The sequence below is a fragment of the Netta rufina genome (genome assembly GCF_964035555.1).
Source record: "Netta rufina genome assembly, chromosome: 14".
In the NCBI taxonomy this organism is placed as follows: Eukaryota; Metazoa; Chordata; class Aves; order Anseriformes; family Anatidae; genus Netta; species Netta rufina.
The window spans coordinates 932806-954248 of record NC_140137.1 but is presented as its reverse complement, the minus strand read 5'-3'; the positions used below and the strand labels follow the sequence as shown (position 1 = coordinate 954248).

Here is a 21443-nt window from a genome sequence, read left to right as displayed (position 1 = left end):
TCTCAGCGCTTAAGAGGTTTTTACCCATTTCCATGCTGAGCTTCCTCCTGCATTGGGAGCAGCGTGGCCATGGGGAGGAGGGGAACAGTGACAGGCAGCATGGCGATGCCATTGTAGAGCAGAGGACGAGCAGGGCCGGGACCAGTACTTCTTTGTACCTCGTGTCCAGGCAGCCAAACACCAAGCTCACAGCTCTGAACCCGTGGTCACCAACAGAACAAGTGTACAGTGGGTTTGGCCAGCTGCCCAAGGCAGTTGTTGTGGATGCAGCATGCACGCACAGCCCCAGGCCACCCCAGACCATGCTGGCACCTTTCATTACAAGCAGGAGTAATGCAGCCAACTTGCTCCCCACAGCCAGGGGAAGAGGTGTACCAGTGCCAACATTTTTATTAAAAGCTGCTTATCTAGTTACTAAAAAAGGGGCCTTGAAAGAGCGAGTTGCAAAGGTTAATTGTGGCAGTAGTATGCACAAATGGGTCACAGGCCTGCTCCATTGTCTCTGGCACAAAAGCCTGGGCCTTTCCTTTTTATTCCTCTCTGCCTGTTTCTGCCTGTGCTAAATCACCTTCCACCATTTCTCGTGCTTGTTCCAGTCCCCTCGTTTGAAAGCACTTTTTATTATTTTTCAACTTCCCTTGGCTCCATTTTGATGACATGCTTTGGCAAACTGTCTGACAGCAGTAGCAATGCTGTGAATTAATTGTTGGCCTACAGACAGCCCCGGCCCTTCTCCTAATCCCGCCCCCCCCCCGAATGGCATGGGGTCAGGGCAGAGAGAGCTGGGCTGCCTCCAGCCTCAGCCCCAGCACTTACTTGCTGATTAGCAAGGTTAAAAAGGTGTCTGCTGTTAATTTGCTTTCAAATGCCGACATTTGAGCTTTGTTCATTCCCAGAGGAACATGCCCTCCCCCTTGCTGCCTGGAGGACAACAGAGAAACATCGGGCAAGGGTACTCAGTAGGGGCACAGCAAGCTGGAGACACAAGGAACCCTGAGATGAGGCCCTGTAGAGCCGAGAGCAGTGAGAAAGGTGAATGGTGGGTGTCTCTGGAGGGTCAGGTCCTGAGCAGCTCGTGAACCCCAACACTGAGGCAGCCAAAATCCCCAGAGTCCATGGTCACTTTGGAAAGTGTGAGCCTGGCCTCCAGCATCCCCAGGGTGGAACACGCTAATCCTGGTAAATCAAAGCAGCTGGTGGCTGACCGCCAGTCCCCCATGCTCTCCATGTCACCACGGGCACACACCTCCTGCTGAGCTTCTGCCCCCATGTGTGGCTCCCCCAGATGTGGGTTTCCCAGTAGTATGTGACCCTGATCCACAAAGGACTCCCCTTTCCCCCCCCAGCCTCCCAAATCCCCTTCCCGCCCCCTTCCCCATGGTTTGTGGTGTTGCCCATGCGGCAGACGCTGCTGCAGCAGAGGGGCAAGGGAGGGTGCCTGTCCCCACGTGCCTTCCCATTGCCTGGGAAAAAGGGGGCTCAGAGCTTCCTGATGAGCCCTGGTGTCTGGCAGGGGCCTGGCAGGCATTGCCACAGCCCGGCTTAAGTCTGCTTCTTTTCCCATTCCTGCAGAGAAAGGGATAAAAAGAGAGTGATGAGACATCAGAGGTGCAGGAGGGAGCACTGAGCCCTTTAAGGGCCTCCCTCCCTACCGGGGGGCTTTGGACCACCCCAGCATCTTCAAAGGCAAGGTCACTGCTGCCCCGGGCATCGTGGAGGTGATGGTGTCCCCCCTGCCCACGCAGCCACACACCTCCTGGGTTTCCCTGCAGGCTGGGCTTATGCCAGCAGCCAGTACCAACCAAGCTGGACCAGCCTGGCTGCAGGAGACCCTGGCAGCACCCGTTGCTTTTGGAGTAGGGAGCATCCACAATCCCGAAAATTCATGGCCAAGTACAGGGACAGGATGAAAGGCTGAGATTTCCAGGGGAACAGGGGTGGAGAGGGGGAGTGAAGCAGGACCTTGGCTTTCCGCAGCACATTTCCCTTGTTGGCAGGGAGGATGGAGGCGCTTCTCTTCCTCAGTTCGGCTGCACAGTTGACAGGGACCAAGTGCTCAGGGGGGCTCCCGTTTGGCTTGTTTGTAGCTTCCTGTGGAAAAGGGGGAGGAGAAGGAGGATTTAGGAGACCCAGGGAACAGGGAATGCCAGGAAAGCACAACCTGTCATGAAGTCAAAGCTGATGTGGCCAAGCCTAATCACAGAATCACAGAACTGTAGGGGTTGGAAGGGACCTCGAAAGATCATTGGGTCCAACCCCCCTGCCAAAGCAGGTTCCTCAGAGCAGGCTGCCCAGGTAGGCGTCCAGACAGGCCTTGAATGTCTCCAGAGAAGGAGACTCCACAACCTGCCTGGGCAGCCTGTTCCAATGCTCCATCACCCTCACCATGAAGAAGTTCTTTCGCATGTCAGTGCAGAACTTCCTGTGCTCTAACTTGCAGCCATTGCCCCTTGTCCTATCCCCACAAACCACTGAGAAGAGGTTGGCTACATCCTTCTGTCCCCCATCCCTCAGATATTTATATTACACTGAGGAGATCCCCTCTCAGTCTTCTCTTCTCCAGGCTGAACAGACCCAGGTCTCTCAGCCTTTCCTCATAGGGAAGATGCTCCAGGCCCTGTATCATCTTCGTGGCCCTCTGCTGGACTCTTTCCAGGAGATCCCTGTCTTTCTTGTACTGGGGAACCCAGAACTGGACACAGTACTCCAGGTGAGGCCTGACCAGGGCAGAGTAGAGGGCGAGGATCACCTCCCTTGACCTGCTGTCCACACTCCTTTTAATGCATGCCAGGATCCCATTGGCCCTCTTGGCCACCAGGGCACAGTGCTGGCTCACGGTCAACCTGTCGTCCACCAGGACCCCCAGGTCCTTCTCCTCAGAGCTCCTCTCCAGCGGGTCGTCCCCCAGCCTGTACTGATACTTCGGGTTGTTCCTTCCCAGGTGCAGGATGCTTTGCTTCCCACCTCTAACCACCAAAAGATCAGGGGTGTCCCTCATCCCCACATGCTGCTCCCAGCACTGCCCCAAGCCCCTCTGCTGAATGAAGCCAGAGCTGTGGCAGTGAGGAAGAAGAGGTATGCACCCCGTTCTCCACCTTGCCGGTTACAGCCAGCCCCAGGGCCAGCCCTCCTGCCAGCGACTGCTTCAGACGCTCCTTCACTTCGGTCAGCTGGAGCTCCAGGTCGACTCGGCGCTCCTCCTTCTGCCGGCACTGCTCCTCCAGCACTGCCACCCGCTGCTCCAGGTCCTGCAGCTTCGGCCCTGCTCACACAAACGTGTCCAACTCAGCACCTTTGCCTGGAGAGGCCCTGGGCTGAGGCTGTGGGGATTGAGAAGCCACCCATGCTCCTGGGTGGGACGCTAGATGGGGCTGCTGGCCCAGGAGCACACTGCAGCCAGCTCTGCTCACAGCCACAAGTGTCACCGCCATGCTGCTAGCCTGGTGTCCCCATACCAGCCCTTCCCACCATACCCGAATGCCTTAGAGCATTCCCAGTCACAGCACCCAGGTGGCACTGACCCACCTGTGCAGCTCTTCATGGTTTCCCGCAGCTCTCTCTTCTCTTTCCGCAGCAACACCAGCTCACTGCGGATTGCTGCTTTCTCCTTCTCTAGCTTCTCCTTCTCCGTCAGAAACCGTCTGGCATCCTCCTCGGCCCGGTTCTTCCCGTACCTATACTGGTTGGCATCTGCATGTACAAAGGAGAGCCTGTCAGGATGACTCTGTCCCCAGGAGCATCCTGAGCCCAGGCCCAGCTGTGTGGACATCTGGTCCTTCTGGCCTGGTGCAGCTCAACCTGAGACCCCCTGTGGGAACAGCCCCCTCCCAGGGACCGGGGTCTCCCTACAGAGGTTTGCAACCTGCTGCCCCGCTCCAAGGCCCCTTGCGCAGCCCCCCACTCACTTGAAGCATGCCTCTTCACTTTGACCTGCGGGTCCACCCGCCGTGACTTCTCACTGCAGGAGGATGCGTGGCGCTTCACCTGGGCTCCTGACGGCCGCCCCAGTTCCTCCTGGATCTGCAGTGGGGATAGGAGAGCGTGCCGAAACTCCTGCAGGGCTGCCCCAACCCGCCAAGGCTCTCCAGGGCATCTCCTGTAGCCTGGCCACAGCGGTGGGACACAGCGAGCCCCCGAGCCCTGCTCACCTGAACCTTCTCGTAGGGAACGTCGTCGTACACCACGCGGGAGGAGTCCGGCCGGCTGTCTTGGGAGGAGCTGGCCCACCTGCAGGAGGAGGGACAGGTATTTGCCACTGGATTCCTTTCAAGGTTGTCCCTGGCAGACCCCCAAAGGGCTCTTCGATCTCATTGCTCTTCCTACATTGCTCTCCCAGCTCTGGGCAGGGACCCAGCTTTGCTTTTGAGCACCCACCCTGCGCTATGCGAGCACGCGTATCCCTTAGGTCCTTCATTAGCGTTATTAAAACACTTCCAATCCTGCCCAAGGCAAGCTGCCCTGCCTAAGGATATACCAGCCCTCTCCCCTCGCACCTGCCACCTCTCCCCCATCCCCATCCCAGCATTACCCCCGCTCCAGCACAGCCCCCACAGAGCAGAGCACAGCCTTACAGGTAGGAGTGCCTCACGGCTGTCATGATGTTGGCGATGGTCTCCACGTCCACGTAGTCGTAGTGCAAGGCCTCTGGCACTGTCTGGGAGCCTGTCTCCACCAAGAGGATACCCAGCCAGCGGCCCAGGTCTTCTGAGCAGCTTGCCTGCAGGAGAGAGAAAGGCCTGGGGACATGCCTTTGTGTCCCTGGGCTTCATTGGTGTGCACAGGAGGGGAACCAAGGCACTGGTCGCATTCAGGCTTTAACCATTGCAGCAGGTGCTCCCCCAGCTGGGCAATCCCCAGTGCACGTCCCCACAGGAGGCGATGTGCCCAGCTCACCTCCAGCGTGGTCACCTCCTGCCCATTGCGAAGGATGCGGAAAGCGAAGGGGTGCTTGGGGCCCAGCCCCGGCACCACCTCGCAGCCCCGGAGGATGATGGCATTCACGTGGGTGTGTAGGTCACTGCGGTCCTTGTGGAAGTAGAGGGTGTTGGTCTTCAGGCGGCACCAGCGCTCCTTCCAGCACTGGTTGACCAAGACGCTGAGGTAGCCTGGGGAGCGCAGACCCAACAGAAGTGTCTAAGCACCCACAGCAGGACCTTGGGACCTCATGAGATGGGACTGCCCAGGTATTAGGGCATGTTTCCCTGCTCATGGGCAGACCGGTCCTGTTGTGCCTGTGTCCCCAAGGCGTGTCCAGCTCTCCACAAGCTCAAGAGGAGCTCCTCCCACAGCCCCTCACCCCCTGCTTGCCCCCATAGAGCCAGGCTCTCCAGAAGGGAGCCCAGGACCTGTCTGTGCCCCAGGCGCCCACAAACCACAGCATGGGATGTCTTCCTCAGTGGAGGAAGTCTGTGTGTCCTCGGGGGAAGGCTTCTTCTTGGAGAAGCTGATGATCCTGGTGATCTTCTTCCCCGCCGCCCGGCTCATTGAGCCCTTCAGGTCAGCCAAGCCACTCTTCTTGCCTTTCCCTGGAAGGGGGAGAGCCCCAATAGCCACGCACACCACATCACAGCACCCCCCTCACACCAGGATGAATGCTGCGAGGTGTGGTGTGCCTGACAGGAGGACAGCCCGTCCCAGGGGGTGTGGGGCCATACCGTGCTCGCAGGGCTCCCTGCGGGCCGTGGGGGAGAAGGTCTCGCCTGTCGCCACGCTGTCCGAGTCAGAGGTGTGCTTCTCCTGCGACAGCCTCTGCAGGGAGGGGCAGGGCAGGTGCCCTTTCAGCAGCACCCCTCTGCTCAGCCCCAAGCAATGACCACGGTCTGACCATGGCCTTTGTCCCTTCAGCACAGGGCTGGAACATCCACCTAGTGCTGGGGAGCCCCGTGAGCCCCACAGACCTGCCGTGAGGATGGGAAGGGCTCCCTACACAGCACCAGGAGCTCAGTGCTCAGGATATCCTCCTGGTCTCCCTTTCTCCAGGCTTAGTCACCAGCCCCACACAGCGCTTTGGCTGATCCCTATCACCCTGACCAGAAAGCGTCACCTTATCCAGGTCCATCTTGCAGGGCATCACTGGGGACGTGGGGGCTTCCATCCCGCCCACTCCTGGACTGCTCGCTTCCTTTATCACCTATGCAGAAAGGGCAAGCTCCCGTCTCACCACCTGAGTCCCGCTGGCCCACGGGGAGTGCGGCCGTGGACTCTGCAGCACCTGTCCCTGCTGCCTGCCACGAGGACAGGGTGGCAAGCTCTGCTTGGGGCAAAAACCCTGCTTGCCTGGGGCCTTGCACCCAGCCTGGCCCTTCCAAACCTCAACCATTGTTAAGGTGGATGGTCAAAGGATCTGGAAATTTTGGATGGGAGGGATTCAGGCATCAAGTCACACAACTGTCCTGCTGGCTCTGCACTCCTCAGGGCCCCCCACGGCACATCCCACGGGAGAAGCATTGCCAGCCCCTTTCCCAGCCATGGGCTCAGCAGCAGAGCCAGTCCCTTCCCCACCTCCCACCCCCAGAACAAAGACAGGAAATGGCCATGGGGAAGAGGAGGAGGAGAACAAACATCCCCACCCCGCTCCCTGTCGAGGGGCTCGGGCTATCAGCACAGGAGACGCCCAAGGCTTGGGAAGTGGCTGGCCAGCCTTCCCCACGGCTGATAAGAGACAGAGGAAAGCCCCCTTCCTTCCCCTTCCCCGCGGCAACCCACTCCCCATCGCTGCCTGAGGAAGGCTGTGGCTGGAGGGGGGCAGTGGCGGTACCTTCAGCCACTCCTCAGCCTGCTCCTTGCTCTGCACGGCCAGCACCAGTGCCTCAGCCCCCGGCAGGGAGAAACGCAGCTCGTGCTTCTTGCGCCGCCCATCCTTGGGGACATAGATGACATTGCAGGTGCCCAGGGGCACTTCCACGTGTGGCTGCCGGTCCTTGGAGCTTTTGTAGCACTGGGAGAAGCAAAGACAACTGCTCAGGGTTCAGCCTCTCCTGCTGCCATGCCCAGACAGGGTCCTTGCAGGCTTCTGAGCCAGCGGCACAGACGGAGGTGGTTCCATCTCTGCAACCCAGTCACACAAGGGCTGCGGGATGCCCTCTCCCTTTGCTCCACTAGCCAAGGGGATCCCAATAGTGAGGAGCCCTTCATTTGCTTGCAAGAGAAGCAACAGCTACCCCTGCACACGCTGCAGGGTAGTCACGGCCTCAGGGCAGGTTTGGTTGGCTATTTTTATTTGCTCTGGGGCTGACCTCTCTCCAATGCACCTGGGGGTCTCTCCCCACCCCTCATGCCCCACCAGCTCTGGGCTCACCAGCAGTTTGCCGTCCCGTATGATGGTGAGCTGCTTGGCCCACTGCCCAAAGCGCTTCTTGCGCAACAGGAAGGCACAAATCCTGCAGTCCTTCACCAGGTTCATGGAGGCTTCCTCTGACGGCCACTGGTGTGTCAGCTGCTGGCCCTTCCCGTCCTCCTCCTCCTCATCATAGGACTCATAAGAGCTGCTCATGGCATCTGAGTCATTGTCTGGAAGAGAGCAGGCCTGTCACCCCAAGCAGCTCCCCATCCCAGGGAGCTTTTTTTGCAGGCCAAAAGCCATCCCCAGGTGCACCTGTTCAATTCTCAGGGCTGGCTTATTTCCTTACAAGCCTCAAACCTGCAGAGGCTGGATGAAACCATCTACCCCCACTACAGGATCATGCATTGGCTCTCTGCCCTACACATCCCTAGCAGGGTATGGAGCGGCAGTTTTATGGATATGCCAAAATACGTCACAGGGTCTGAGAGTGGAGGTGTGGGAAGTGGCTGCCAGGCGCACCGGAGAGCAGCGGGTCAGGAGGGCCCAGTGCCTCCCCATCCTGCTGGCACCACAGTGAAGGCACAGCCACATCTCACCCCTGGGTACACCAACAGCTCCTCTTGGCTTGGCTCAAGCCCACATTTCAGGGCTGGACTTTGCCAAAGCTCTCTGTCCCCTGCCAGGTGAAGGCACCCGGGTACCTACAGGAGTTCTTCTGCTCCCCGTTCATCCTGGTGATGGGGTAGTTGCTGTCTGCGTCCTCGTAGTAGCCATCCTCGATCGAGTTGGGGGGGCTGGAGCTGTCTGCAGAAGAAGCAGAGGCAGCTGGGGCTGCTGGCCGTGCATGAGCCTGTGTGTGGGGCAGAGTGAAGCACCCCCTTCCCCAAGCACATGCAGACACCAGGAGTGTCAAAGCATTGCTCCCTCCATGGCCCCAACCTCAGCTCATCGCTCCCTTCCCTGCCAAGCCGGAGGAAACAACTCCTTGCACAACCAGCGTGTTGGGATAGGAAGGAAGCAGGAGAGGAGGGTGCGGGCAGTTTCCTTCCCCAGGGGGAGCCAGCACACTGCCAAGGGCCCCGCTCGGCCGGGCAGGGTGGCGGGGGCAGGCGGGAGCGGGACTCACTGTGTGAGATGATGTACTCAGGGGCCTTCCCTGGGCCCAGGGGCAGCGCTTCCTCATAGTAATCCTCAGGCGGTGGGGTGGTGGGCAGTGGTGGAGGAGGGTCTGTAGCAACCTGCGGCAGAACCCCCCCGGCATGAGCGGAGAGGGCCCCAATGGGCAAACGTGTGCAGTGGTGGCAAGGGACAGGAGGGATGGTTCCCAGCCACGGCCACTGCCCCGTGCTGGAGCGGGGATCTCACAGCCGGGTACACCAACGTACAGGTTTTGCTGGCTGGCTCCTCGCAAGCTCCAAGCCAACTCCATTGCTGGTGTCCCCGTCCTCCTCCTGCATGTCCTGGAGGTCCCGCAGGTCACAGTCTGGGTTGGGAGCAAGCGTTGAGGGTGAAGGGAGAAGTTCCCAGGCACAAGGATGCAGCTTTCACCACTGTTCTTGTCCCCTCTGAGTGCCCCCACTGTCGGCTGGGACCCAGCCCAGCGCAGCACCTGCCCAGTAAGACCCCGGCATCGCTCTGGGATGGCCACACGTACCGAACTCCTCGAAGAGAGACTCCACGAAGCTGGTGCCGTTGTTCAGGGAGGCTGTGTTCATGTACATGAAGTCTGCATCCTTCCCTGAGGGCGAGGGGGAAGCTGTCAGCCCAGAGACAGGCAGGACAGCTGGGTGAGCACCTGCACCTCCCCAAAATCACCCACCCAAGCTACAAGATCACCTCCCGGCCAGGCAGGCTGCTCCACGCCGTGGGGCAGGAGGAGATGAGGAGCCCCCAGGGACACTGCCAGCCCCCAGGGAGGGCTGGAACCCTCTGGATGCCCAGCCCTTCTGCCTTCCTGTGATCCTGAAATCACTGTGCTCAGCACAAACTGGGAGCAGGAGGGCATCTGCGAGGCAGTGCTTCCAGCAGAAGCAGGTGCTGATGCCAGCACCCAGAGAAGCAGGGGAGAGCCAGGAACAAGAGAGAGGAGCAAAGCACCCTGAGGGTGGTGCTGGGCACTGGAAATGGAGGCAGCAGGCGCACAGGCAGGGAAACTCATCCGTGCCTTCAATAGGCTTCTCCTTGCCCCACTGGGCTGGGCCAATCTGTGGTCCCAGGCTGGGGACACACTGCCACCAGGGCAGCCACCAGATCCCTTGGGAGCAGGACACTGACCTGTGGGTGGCTGCAGCTTCTGCAGGATGGTGGAGACAGCCAGCTTCTTCTCCTGCGTGGTGGCACTCAGGTACTCATGGTCCAGCAGCTTGAGCAGGATGCTGAGCTCGGGTAGGAGCTGGTCCAGCACTGGGGGAAGCAGGGAAAAGCCCTTCAGCTGGGGGGGGTCGGGGTGCTGGGCTTTGCCTGCAGCCCCCAGCACATGGGGAAGTGGGGAGCAGGAGTACAGAGACACAGTTCCCAAGCCAGCCTGGTGGTCTGGCACATTTTAATCCAACTTCCAGCTCAAAACTGGGGCAAGCTCAGGAATTTCATCAGCCTATGCCTTGGGGACGTTTCTCCCCTTTTCACAGCCAGGCATGCGATGCACACTTGGCCAGAGCAATACCAGAGGTGCTAAAATAAATGAGGAAAGAGGATTAAGATGAAGGGGCTGGACCACGTGGAAGACCCCTGCACGGCTGCCAAGCACACATGTGCTCCTTCTGCACGCACACTCACCCAGGCGCTGGCACACAGCCCACTGAGCCCGCCGATGGAAACACGAGCTCTGCAGGCTGCTGCCATCAAAAGGCTCAGCACGTGAATGTTTCCACACAGTTAAAACCACCCCTCTGTCCTCCATGTGAGGTATCGTGCTGTGTGCTGTTGGAAGGAAATAAGGAAAGGACACCCAGACACCACCTCCAGAGCCACCTGGCAGTGCCGCTCCAGGACAGAGCTGTCCTCCCCAGCACAGCACCCTGCAATGCCACTAGGAGCCATAAAACAGCAGGATAGATGGGGAGAACCCAGCAAAAGGCAAGAAAAGAGAGCAGGGCTACAAAAAAATTATCACTTAATGCAGTGTTTGGTGTGCTGGCAAGGAGGAAGGGCAGCACCTGCAGAATCCAGTGCCTGAGACAGCCCAGCTCTGAGAGGCTGGGCTCAGGGGCTCCAGCAAACCTGCAGCTCTAGAGGCTATGGAGTGTGGGAAAAAATAATAATAAAATCTGCCGTTTCTTCCAATACAAGCATGAGCAGGATCTTGGCAGTAGCTGAGCATCATCACAGCACAGCTGGGGCAGCTGTGCAGCTGGCTGTGGGTCTCCAGGGACAGGGAAAGAGGGCAGAGGTGACTGCAGGGGAGGCTCAGACATGCTGACCGACGGGGATGTTTGGCAGAGAGGAGGGGAGAGCACAGGCCGGAGCGGAGCACCAGGACTGCTGGACACGCTGCCTGGGCTGTACCTGTCACCTGCCAGGGAGGGGGACACGAGTGGCAGGGAGGCAGCCACGGTGTTGGGAAGAAGAGCTGGCTGCCCCATAGCTGTGGGGCTGCTCAGCGATGCCGAGCTGGGCAGCAGCAAGGGCACATTTCCCAGGACCAGGACAGGGTGCTGTGGTGCTGCTGATGTTGGATCCTCATTACTTCTGCTCATAATAAGCTTCCGCTGGGCCCTATCCAAACTCCACCTGGCACCCAGCAAAACCTGGTTTGACCCAGCATTTTGGTGGCACAGCAGGGACAGCTGCTGTTAAATCTCGCCTACCTTCAACCCATGAACAAGTCCCTGGCAGGGCCAGTGCAGCAGGCTGGCAGCTCAGTAAAAACAACTTCATTTTCAAAACTTTTTAGCTGAAGGGGAGCCCTACGTGAGTGGGTTGATGCAGATCAGCACCTGGCCAAAACGAGCCGCCCAGGCGAGAAGGCAGCGTGCCTGGCCCCAGAGCACTGCCTCCCCAGGATGAGGCAGGATGTGGCTCACAAGCCTCTTCCTGCCAATGGGCTTCTATCTCTGCAGACCTTCTGCTTCCTCCTCCCTGCCCTGCGCCAAGCTAAACACCAGCATCAGCCCTTCGGAACAGCTGGCTTTGCCAGCACCAGCCTCCTGTGGGCAGCCCCCAGGGGCAGGTAGCCCCCAGGAGGGGAGCTGGCAGCATCCCGCAGCCCATGGGGATGGAGAGGGCACACACAGCAGGACTGGGCCTCCTGCTCAAGCTCTGGAGTTGGAAACAGAGATGTTTGAGATGTTCGTAGAGTGCTACATGCTTCTGCTGAGCAGTGCTCTCCAGGCGAGGTGAGACATCTTCCTCTGCCTGGCCAGGGTACAGGCACAGCACCTGGCAGGGTGCTGGGCTAGAAAGGAAGCTGCTGGGACAAAAAACGAGACACAGATCTGTCCACCCAGCACCTAGGAAGACACTTACCCACCATCCTGCTCCAGCTCAGCTCACCACGTGTTCCTACAGTGGAGAGAGGACCATGCCCATGCCCTACGCCACCTTCCCACAGCCACGGTGCCACGAGCATCCCCATCCCCTGCCGTGCACACATCTCCCACCACAGCCCCCAGCCCTGCAGCAGGGATTTGCACCAGCTGAGGGCCAAAGGGTGAGCACGGCCCTATTAATAACCCCAAAGCTGGTAGCGTTCACAGCCAGAGGGGTGAAGGGACCCCCATGCACAAACGTGGTGAGAACAGCCGCAAAGCAAGGCTCCCCGCAGCCCTTGCAGGCGCATGAAGCCGAGCAGGGCCAGCGCTGAAGGCTCCTTTGTTCCCCGCAGCTGAGCCGTACCCTGTGTCTCCAATGTCAAACATGCCCCCAGAGCTGGAGGGGGGGACGAGCTGCTCAAAGGGGCCTGTGATCCACAACGGGCTTGCGGAGCCGAGCCTGTGCCTGGGGGAGCGGAGGAAGGGAAGGAATTAATTTCCTGCACTCGTTAGGCTCCCAGCCCAGCTGAGGTTAATGGGGGCTGCAGGAAGCCAGGAGAGATCACCCACGGGCTGTGGATGGCACCGACGGGCACTTTAGAAGGGCCAGGGGCTCAGGTGGCAGGGGTGTGGGCACATGCTTGGTGCCAGGGCACAACCGGGGATGCAGAGCCCGGGATGGAGGTGGCAGCAGGATGTCACAGGGCACTGCGGGACAGCAGGATGTCACAGGGCACTGCGGGACAAGGTGGTGCAGCACTGGAGCACTGAGCAGGTGAAGGGGCCACAGGGACCCCAGTTTCCTGCCGTGTCATGGCCTCACTCACAGGGCACCTCCAGCACTGACAATCGCGTCCCACCTGTCGGGAGCCTCAGGGGTTTCTCCCACACCCTGAATCCCGTGGGAGCACCCCACTGTGCCAGGCACAGGGTTTGGACACAGATATCCCAGCGGAAGGAGCGGCACCAGCCCTGGGACAGACACAGACCCTGCTCCCCACTTCCAGCCCATCCAAGCACCGCAGCAGGGATGGGAAGGGGGCAGAGCCCGAGCCTCTCCTGGGAAGCCCAGGAGCTGCGGCAGCAGATGGCTTTAGCAGGAGCCAAGCTGGGCTGGATGGGCTGGGGGAGACCTAGGGCAGCACCCCTGGGGCAGGGAGAGCTGTGGAACAGACCCAGGCCATTGCTGCTGCTGAGACAGAGAGGCAGCGCTTCCAAACATGCCCCAGGTGCAGCACCAAGTGGGATGCTGGCAGAGGAGCTGCATCCCCTCCCCGCAGCAGCACCCCACTGCCCCTCCCCACCTTGTGCCCAGGCCAGCTCTAATTTTAGACCCTGGTAGTGCATTCCCCTCAGGGAGCCAGGCATCCCAGGCTGAGATAAGGGTTTGGGAGCAGCTGCAGAGCCCACCTCCCCCTCCCGAGCCTCTGCTCGGTCATGGGAGCAGGCAGCAGGACTTGCTCCAGCAACCTGCAGGAGGAGGAGGAGGAAGATGCTCCAGCCCAGCTGATGCATTAGCTTCCTGGTGCGCAGTTCAGCTTTCAGCAGGCACAGAGACAGGACAGCGCAGGTGGGGTTGCAAAGCAAAGCTGCTCGGCACTCACAGCCCAGAAGATAGCCCCAGGGGGGAGGTGCAGGAGGTGCAGTTTCCCAGCCAGCAGCACCGTGAAATCACTGCAGAGGACTCTGCCCCACAGACACAGCTCTGCCGCCCGCTCCCCCCCCAGCCCTGGCCACCCTTCCTCTTGCGCCAGGTGGAGGCCGGGGGGCGAGGGAGGCTGGGGGAAATCGGATGCTGGGAGCGACTGCCATTGTTTGTAGCTAAAATAAAAGCCAAGCAAAAATAAATCCTTCCTGTTGGCGCAAGCAGGGCCGCAGGATGCTGTGCCTGCGGAGGAGTGCTGTTCAGAGCTGCCCCCAGCAGTAAACAAATGGTTTTAGCCCCAGTTAGAGACGCCATAAAGCGGGGGGGGTTGGGATGGGGAAGGGGACACAGGCAGGGACCCTGCAGGGAAGCCAGACCCTCTGCTTGCACCTCCCCAGCCCGGTGTCAATGGGCTGCTTTGCCACGGACAGCAGGCAGGCATGGGGCTGGTGACAAAGCATCGTGGCAGGCAGGCTCCCAGTGCTGTCCCTTCATGTCCTCGCTGCCGGATGGCCCCGCAGGTCCTCACACAGGGCATGCAGGATCAGCTAGGTTGTGCTGGCAGGCGAGGAAATCAGGCAGAAAAGTACCCCTCCTGCCCAGCAGCTTGGCATGCTCCCGCATGGAGGAGTTGAGAGAAACGCCAGCCATTAATTATCACACTTAAGCTCTGGAAACATCCCATAACAGTGGAAGAATTGCTAAGGGGCCACTTGATGCCCGTGAATCATTTTTTCCCTGGAAACAAGGGCCCCTTGAGCAGGGCGGATGTGGGGAGTGCCTCAGCCTCCACTTCCAACTCCAGCAGCAGGAGCCTGAGTGCTTTGGGCTGTCTGCTGCATGGATGGAGCCCATACCCATTGCTCCAACTGCCACCAGCAGCGATTGATGCCTTCACCAAGCACCTCGGGCAGGCATCCCCTCTCCTCCAACCACTCATTCCCAGCTCGGGTGCTGCAGCATCCCCGAGCGCTGCAGAACAGGAGGTGGCTCTGACCACTCGGCTTGCCCCTTATGCCCCGGGGGGAGCCTGTCCCCCCAGAGATCCCCAGCAGCCTGTGAAGCCAAGGCTGCATCAGGCAGGGCAGGGACACACACCTCCCAGGGAGTGCATCACCATGACCTTGCAGTAATTAAGAACCTTGGCTGATAATCTTGGAAAATCAGCCCTGGGAGGTTAAGGTGAAGCCTGCTTGCTCAAGGGGACAGTGAGTCCTCCCCAGTGGAGCCACCCCTGGCTGCTCATCTTACAGCAAGGAGATTGTGGTTTTCACAGGGCCCCATAGCATCTTTCCCTCTGCAGCACTGGGAGAAGGGCAGAGAACAACCAGGGGGGTGAAAGAGCCAGAAGGCTGCCCCGGCTGTGTCTGCTGAGCCACCGTTATCCTTGTGTCTCCTCAACACGCACCCCAACACGGCCAGCAACTCGGGGCTGTGCTGGCCACCTCCCTGTCCACTGCTTTCTGTGCCTGGTGCACATAAAGCAGTGGACAGGGCAGCAGCAGCTCTCCCCCAGTATAAATAGCTCTGCTGAAAGCCTTATCTGTTGGCCTTGCTCTCAGCGACCCTGGAGGAGAGCAGCTGAGCAGCCAGCCCAGCCCAGGGCAGAGTGGTGCTCCCAGCCACGCACCCCTCTGCACTGCACGCGCCTCATTCAGCATCACCCAGCAGGATGGGTACTGCTGGGCAGCCCTCCCCAGTGCGCATCCTTCCTGCAATGCCTTTCACACCGCCAGTTAAGCCTCCAGGTGCCCTGAACAAGACTACCCTTCCCACCACATTGACCCTAAGAGCAGCTCCTGCCACAGCAGAGTGGCTTCACAAGCCTGAGCTGTGCAGGTAATAATTAACAGGCTGATTAAATCACCCCAAACATCTGTGACCAATGCAGATAATGACCCTGCAGTGCCCCGTGCTGCAGCAGGGCTTCTTGGCTGGGGGCTGCCCCCCTCTCTGCTGACATTGCTCCCTCTCCTAGAGAGGACTGCTTCACCAAAAGCAAACTTTCGTCCTCCCAGATGATGAGGCTGCAGCTGTCCCCACCCCAGAGGAGGAGGGGGTGGTTTCTACATAGCCCTCTTACAGCTGAGAGGAGCAAGAAGCCGAGCAAACAAAGGCACACAGACACTGTTTCGGGTGGGGTATTCCTGAGCCATGCTGGGGAAGGACCCCTGATCCCCAAACCTGTTACAAGTTGTTCCCAGCCACAACTCAAAATGAGCTACACCATCAGCATACAAGGACTGGGCTCACTGGTTCCAGGCTACATTGCAAAACTGGGTGCGAGGCGAAGTGGCCATGCTGCAGGATGCTCCGCAGGGCCGGCGGCTGAGGATGATAAGGGCTGCTGGCTGAGAACGTGTTTAAATAATGAAGGAAAATTAGAGGTTTGAGATGCCCTTTTAAAGGAATAGGCAGGCAGGGGCGAGACCTGCTGAGTAATGTATAAAAACAAGCTTCAGCCAGAGGAGAGACGTTAGGATTAGCCAGGACCCAGAATAAACTATGCTTTTTCCAACCAAAATTTTGGTGGCAGCCTCTTCAAAACAAGCCCTGCAGCCGGCAGGGAGCAGCAGGTTGGTGCTATCCCCCCAACACCGGGAGGGGCCCCAGGAGAGGAATGGGGTGGGCTCTTTCCATCTCCAGAACAGACATCCCGGCCGTACTGATGGGGCTGAGAAGCTCTCTGCATCCCCAAAGGCTGTACTCTGCATCCTGTGCACCACCTTTCCCCAAAACCACAATCCAAAAGATGTCAGGCGGGGCAGAGGTGCCTCTGTAAGAAGTCACAGGTATATCACGCCTGGCCTGGGGAGGCAGAGGAGGACACAACAACAAAACAGGATGGAGCAGGGGACAGCCACCAGCCATCTCCCCTGCTCCAAATGCTTTCAGCTGCGTTGCACAATGCAGGCACCTCCTTCCAGAGGTGCTGGGAGGAGAAAACACCGACAGGGGTAGAAAAAAACTATGGGGGAAATATCCCCATGGAGTCAGCACCCAGGGCACCCCAGAGCCAGCCATGCCCAGAATGCCAAGGTGGGTCAGGGACCTGCTCAGTGGCCACTTCTCCCCATCCCCGCTGGGAGGGCCACTGAGGAGAAGCAGAGGGAAAAAGGGGCACAGCAGAGGGTCTCCATGCTTGGGGGCCAGGCTTGTGCTGCCGGAGGCTCCTTGGAGGGCAGGATAAGCGTGCTTGCTCAGCTGAGAACAGCCCTTCCGTTTCCTCCCATTGGTGATCTCCGGGAGCATCAGGTGCAGCCACAAGGTCACCAGCCTGCGGCACTTCCAGCCACCTTAACCCCTTCGGGGCAGGGGCTTGGAGCCACGAGAGCCGGTCTGGCACAGTGGGAAAGCTGGTGAGCACGGGCACAGGGGAAGATGCAACAGTTCTGTTATTGCTGATGGCTTCAGCAGTGCCTGGACTGGTTTACTGTACCTGTTTTTAACTCCGGCACAAGACAGCCAGCTATCAGACCTGTTCCTGCACATCTATCCCTGGCTTGGCGCTTTATGACCTGTTTCCCAAAGCATAAGGTGATGCTGGGATTGTGCGAAATGGGAGGCAGAACCCACCAGACAGCAAGGCAGAAAGGGGATGTTTGCCTATCATCACACGTGACGGGTTTAAATTAAAAAATAAAAAATAAAATTAAAAAAAAAAAACAACAAAAAAAACCCTCTTCCACTCCCCCTCAAAAAAAAAAAGAAAAAAAAAAGGCAGACAGCAAAAGCCATTCCTGAAGCTGCTTCCCCAGGTGCTCTCCTGTTAATTGCCAGTGATCAGAGCACTCCAGCGTGGCCCAGCCTTCCCTCCTATCGCTCCCAGGATCACAAGCACACAAAACCCACTTCAAAAAAAGAGATTTTGAGAATGGAAACTCCTCCCTGCAAAGGTCTGTTTTTGTTCCAAACTGTTACGAAATGTCAGTGTTTTCCCCTGCTTGGCAAAGAGCCCTCCTTTGATGAGCTGAGAGGCTTTATCAAATCCAAAAATTGAAGGGGTGCGGGACCAGCCGCCTGGGGGGAGACCTACAAATAACTTATTCTCCTCCTGCCTCACCACGGAGGCTGCAGATCATCAGTGTGGTGTCTGCGGGGGGATTTGAGCTCCCTGAATGCCGTGACTTTCAGCACTCGGGGGTGATGAAAGCCAGGCTTTTGTTGGCTGCGGTGGATGGCAGGGCTCAGCACCATTCATCCTGGGTGCCCGGGCAGGGGCTACCGGCCCCACGGCTGGTTGTGCCTGGCAGGGACAATGCGGAGATCCTGGGGAATCTTCCAACCAAGCCGCCCTGGAAGGGGGCATTAAAAGGATATTATATAGGACTGACGGTTTTGATGTTAATTTTAATGGAAAAACAGGTTCCTTCCATGTAGGAAGTACCTGTTCCTCAGGGGACCTTCAGCAGACTAGATGGGATGGCATCTGGCACAGCGAAGAGTTAAGGGGCTGGGACATCAGGCACCACTTCAAGCCTTGGCTCTGCACGTCGTTATCTCGGGTCCCTGTGAGTTACTTGGCTACTGAATGAGAGGCAGATCTCGGGACGAGCCCAGTTTTCACCCGCTGACCTCCTCTAAAAGGCCTCCCAGCTGCTCAGGAGGAGACGATTCAGACCCTTACTGCATGGTTTTATTTCCCTGGGCTGGGCTGCAGGACCTCAGCGCGGGACACGTCGGCCTCTCAGCTCAGCACGTTTCCACCGGAAAACTGCATTTCCAGGTCAAGAGGAGATACTGGGAAGAGACAGGTTTCCCAGACAGCCCGCTGTGATTCCAGTGTCATCAGGGTCGCTGGCTGCAGGACACCAATGTCGTGCAGCATGAGCCAGGCAAACGACACCCTGCCTGCCTGCTGCGCTTGGTGCCAGCGCCCCGGGGCCACCTGCCCACCTGGGGGACCAGGGAAGCCCAAGGAGGGCTCAGCCTCTTCCCACACACTCTAAACAGGCTGCCAGCACCGGAGCCGGGCAGCTCAGCTCCCGGCAGAAGGAATGGCTGCAATGCAGGGGGGAGCTCGGCACTTGCCCGGTGCTAACAGCTGGCCCCAGCTCGCTGCTCGCCCCCTTCCTTCCAGCGGGCGGGATTCCTGCAGCCTAGTTTCAGGCAGCAGGTCAAGAATGATCCTGGCGCCCTCCTGCCGAGCCCTATGCCTCCCCATTCCTGTGGGTGAGCTGGAGCCAAGTTTATCCCTTACACATCTCCGCTGGCTTTGCTGGATTTAGACCGCAGATAAGTTTGGTGCAGGACCTAAATTCCCCTGGCACTAAAGGTCAGGAAATTGCCACTAACAAGGAAAAGCGAGCACAACCCTTCTAGAACAAAGCCTCATGGCACTGAGCATCTCCCCAAATGCAGGCACATATATATTTCTCCACCTCCACAGCCTGGAGTGACTGCCGACAGCCTCCGGCAGTGATGGCGAGCCGAGCACAGCACCACTCACTGCACAGCCTGCGGGCAAGGCACTGTGCTCAGCCAGAGAGCAGAAAGCAGGAACAGAGCTGGAGCATCACAGAGCAAGAGCAAGTCAGGGCACACGCAAGGCTGAGCTAGGCTGTAGGTGAACAAAGGGGCTGCCAGAGAGAGAGGAGAGGTTGGGACCTGGGGACAGGGCTCCTGCCCACCACCAGACCAACCCTGCTGCCCACCGAGCCCCACCACCCTCCCTGCACAGCCAGCACCCCAGAGGGATCCAGCGGCTCTGGGTGCTGCACAGTGGGGCTGGAGGAGGTTTATGTTAGCAAAGAGCGATCTGGGTGCCAACAGCAATTCATTACAAGCTCTCCAAGCAAAGCAGGCAGGCACCTCCACCACTACCATAGAAGGCACCTACGGTGGGGGGGATAAGAAGCAGGGGAAGCCCACGGAGAGCAGGGCACAGTGGGCTGCAGGCAGCCCTGCAGGGCTCAGGCACCAGGACCCCTCCGTGCCAGCCCTGCGCCATGCCTGTGCCCAACTCCCCACAGCCCCAGGAGGGGGCTCAGCAGTGTGCTGGCACCTCCAGCCCTTCCCCACAGAGGGATCCCACAGCCCTGTGAGCCCACAGGAACATCCCACATCAGGTGGGGGTGGCTGCTCAGCAGCTCACACAGCAAGAGATGGGGGCAGATGAGGCTCTGCTCTCCCCTTTGCCCACCGGTGAGGTTCCCTGGGACCCTGGAGGACAGTGCTGGCACCATGTGTCACTTGTCAGCACCACCACCCCCCCCGCTGCAAGCAGCAGCCTCCTTCAGAGCTAACATCCTGGGACTGGTGTGCAGGGTGAGCTGCAGCTGCAGGGGAAGGCTGTCCCTGTCCCCATCCCCTCCTGGGCTGCTGGGCCCTGACACTGCTCTCGGAGCACCACCACCACGAGCTACACCCCGAGAGCTGAACTCTGCACACCGCATTTCCACTGCGGAAACACCACCCAATCCTTTTACATTGGGAAGGGGAACTCTTGACCCTCAGGTCCTGCTGGTGCTGACCCCAAGCTGCAGGCACAGCCCTGCCTCAGCCACCCGGGACTTTGTCCCACAGAGCCAGAGTGATGTCCCTCATCCCTGTGCTGTCACCCAAGGGTGGTGCTGCTGCAGCACCTATGCAGAGCACCCAGGGGCCAGGACCCCCCCATGCTGCACCCTCCACCACCTGCTCATCCTTCCTAGATCAGCATTCAGCAGCAGCAGCATCACCCCCTAGCCCCCAGCCTCCCCCTGTTCCCCCTGGAACCCCCTGACCCCAGCAGAAAGCCAACACCTTTCCTATACGAGCCCGATGCCACCGGCCTGTGTGGGAGGGCAGGGTGGGGATCAGGCCCTCTGAGACCACCGGCACCTTCTCCAGCTGGGGAAACTCTCCGGGTCCCAGCAGCTCTGTATGGAACTGGTCACCCTGCTTGCTGGGACCACCAATTCCCCCACGGAGCCCCCCAGGCACTCCCACCCCATGCACTCCCATGCCAGGCTGTGACTTTTCACCCTCGCCACCCACGGGGGGGGGGCGGGGCCCCAGCCCCAGGACACCCCGGGGTCTCGCAGGGACGCACACGGGGCAGGAGGGGGGGGCTCATTTCCCAATCTCTCCCGCACCGACCCCACGCCCCCCGTTCCCGGCGGGGTGCGGGGGGGACCCGCGGCCCCTTACCGCTCTGCCGGTCCATGGTGCGGAGCCGGGGGCAGGGGCGGCCGCCCCGGGAGCTGCGGGATGCCGAGTGGCGGCGGGGCCGGCTCTCCCGGTGGGGCGGCCGAGCGCCAAGCCCGCCCCTCCCTCGGCGAGGGGCAGCCCCGAGCCCCGGCACGGCCCGGCACGGCCCGGCACGGCCCGGCTCCGCCCCGGGCCGCCCCCGCCGCTTTCGTGCCCACCCCCCGGGGCCAGCGCCCGGCGGCCGCGGGGCTGCGGGGAGAGGGGTGAGAGGTGTGTGTGGGGGGTGTCCGGCCCCGGGAAAGGGGCTGGGAGCCATCGGGGCTCGGTCCCGGACCCCTTCCCGGCCCGGGAGGGGCTGCGGAGACCCCCCCTCCTCGTGGCACCGCCTGGAGCGCGTCCCCCGGCATATCCCGCCCGGAGCGCGTTGGGTTTGGAAAATGAGATTTGGGTAAAGAACGCGGGGCTGTGCCCCCGCCCAGAGATCACCCAGGGGCCAAGGATTGCCCCCCCCCCCCCCACCCGTGGCCCATCGCATTGCCCCTGCTCCCGCATCCCCCCAAGTCCCCCGTACCCGTTCCCTCCTGGTGCCCCTCCTTGGCGCGGCTGCTCTCCCCCCTAACAGGGACACGGGGACACCCGGACCTGGGAGACCTGGGAGGCTGGCAGAGCACGGGGACAGTGTTGGAATGAGGGGAGCACCTCTTTCACCGTGCTCTTGCCCCCCCGGGGCAATTACTCTCCCCCCCTACCCCCTCCCCCCCCCCAGCCAGCAGCCGAGCCCCCTGGGGACAGCAGGCTGCCCTGAGGGACACACGAGGAGGTTCCACACATGCCTGGGTAGCACTGGAGAACAGTATCCAACATGTGCACAAATTCAGCAATTCAGCTCCAGATTTCCCCCCTTTTGGGGCACTGG

The 21443-nt window shown here is 60.0% G+C and overlaps 1 protein-coding gene across 4 annotated transcripts; it reads right to left on the bottom strand.

The window, feature by feature from the left end:
• Positions 1-1388: 1388 nt before the first annotated feature.
• On the bottom strand, positions 1389-20597 carry AFAP1L1 (actin filament associated protein 1 like 1). Of its 4 annotated transcripts, none has more exons than XM_084295081.1 (19): positions 20528-20597; positions 9557-9685; positions 8937-9038; positions 8668-8765; positions 8409-8520; positions 7988-8086; positions 7298-7509; positions 6758-6937; positions 6044-6130; positions 5655-5748; positions 5373-5525; positions 4894-5105; positions 4572-4717; positions 4149-4227; positions 3906-4020; positions 3526-3690; positions 3084-3262; positions 1963-2091; positions 1389-1566 (listed from the first exon to the last, which is right to left on the bottom strand). In XM_084295081.1, the coding sequence occupies exons 1-19, from the start codon at positions 20541-20543 to the stop codon at positions 1543-1545; spliced, it is 2331 nt and encodes a 776-aa protein (XP_084151207.1). In that variant the 5' UTR covers positions 20544-20597; the 3' UTR covers positions 1389-1542. The 4 variants fall into 4 exon arrangements, with proteins under 4 accessions (XP_084151207.1, XP_084151208.1, XP_084151209.1 ...); XM_084295082.1 differs by having other exon boundaries at positions 3096-3262; XM_084295083.1 differs by having other exon boundaries at positions 8937-9020.
• Positions 20598-21443: the final 846 nt, after the last annotated feature.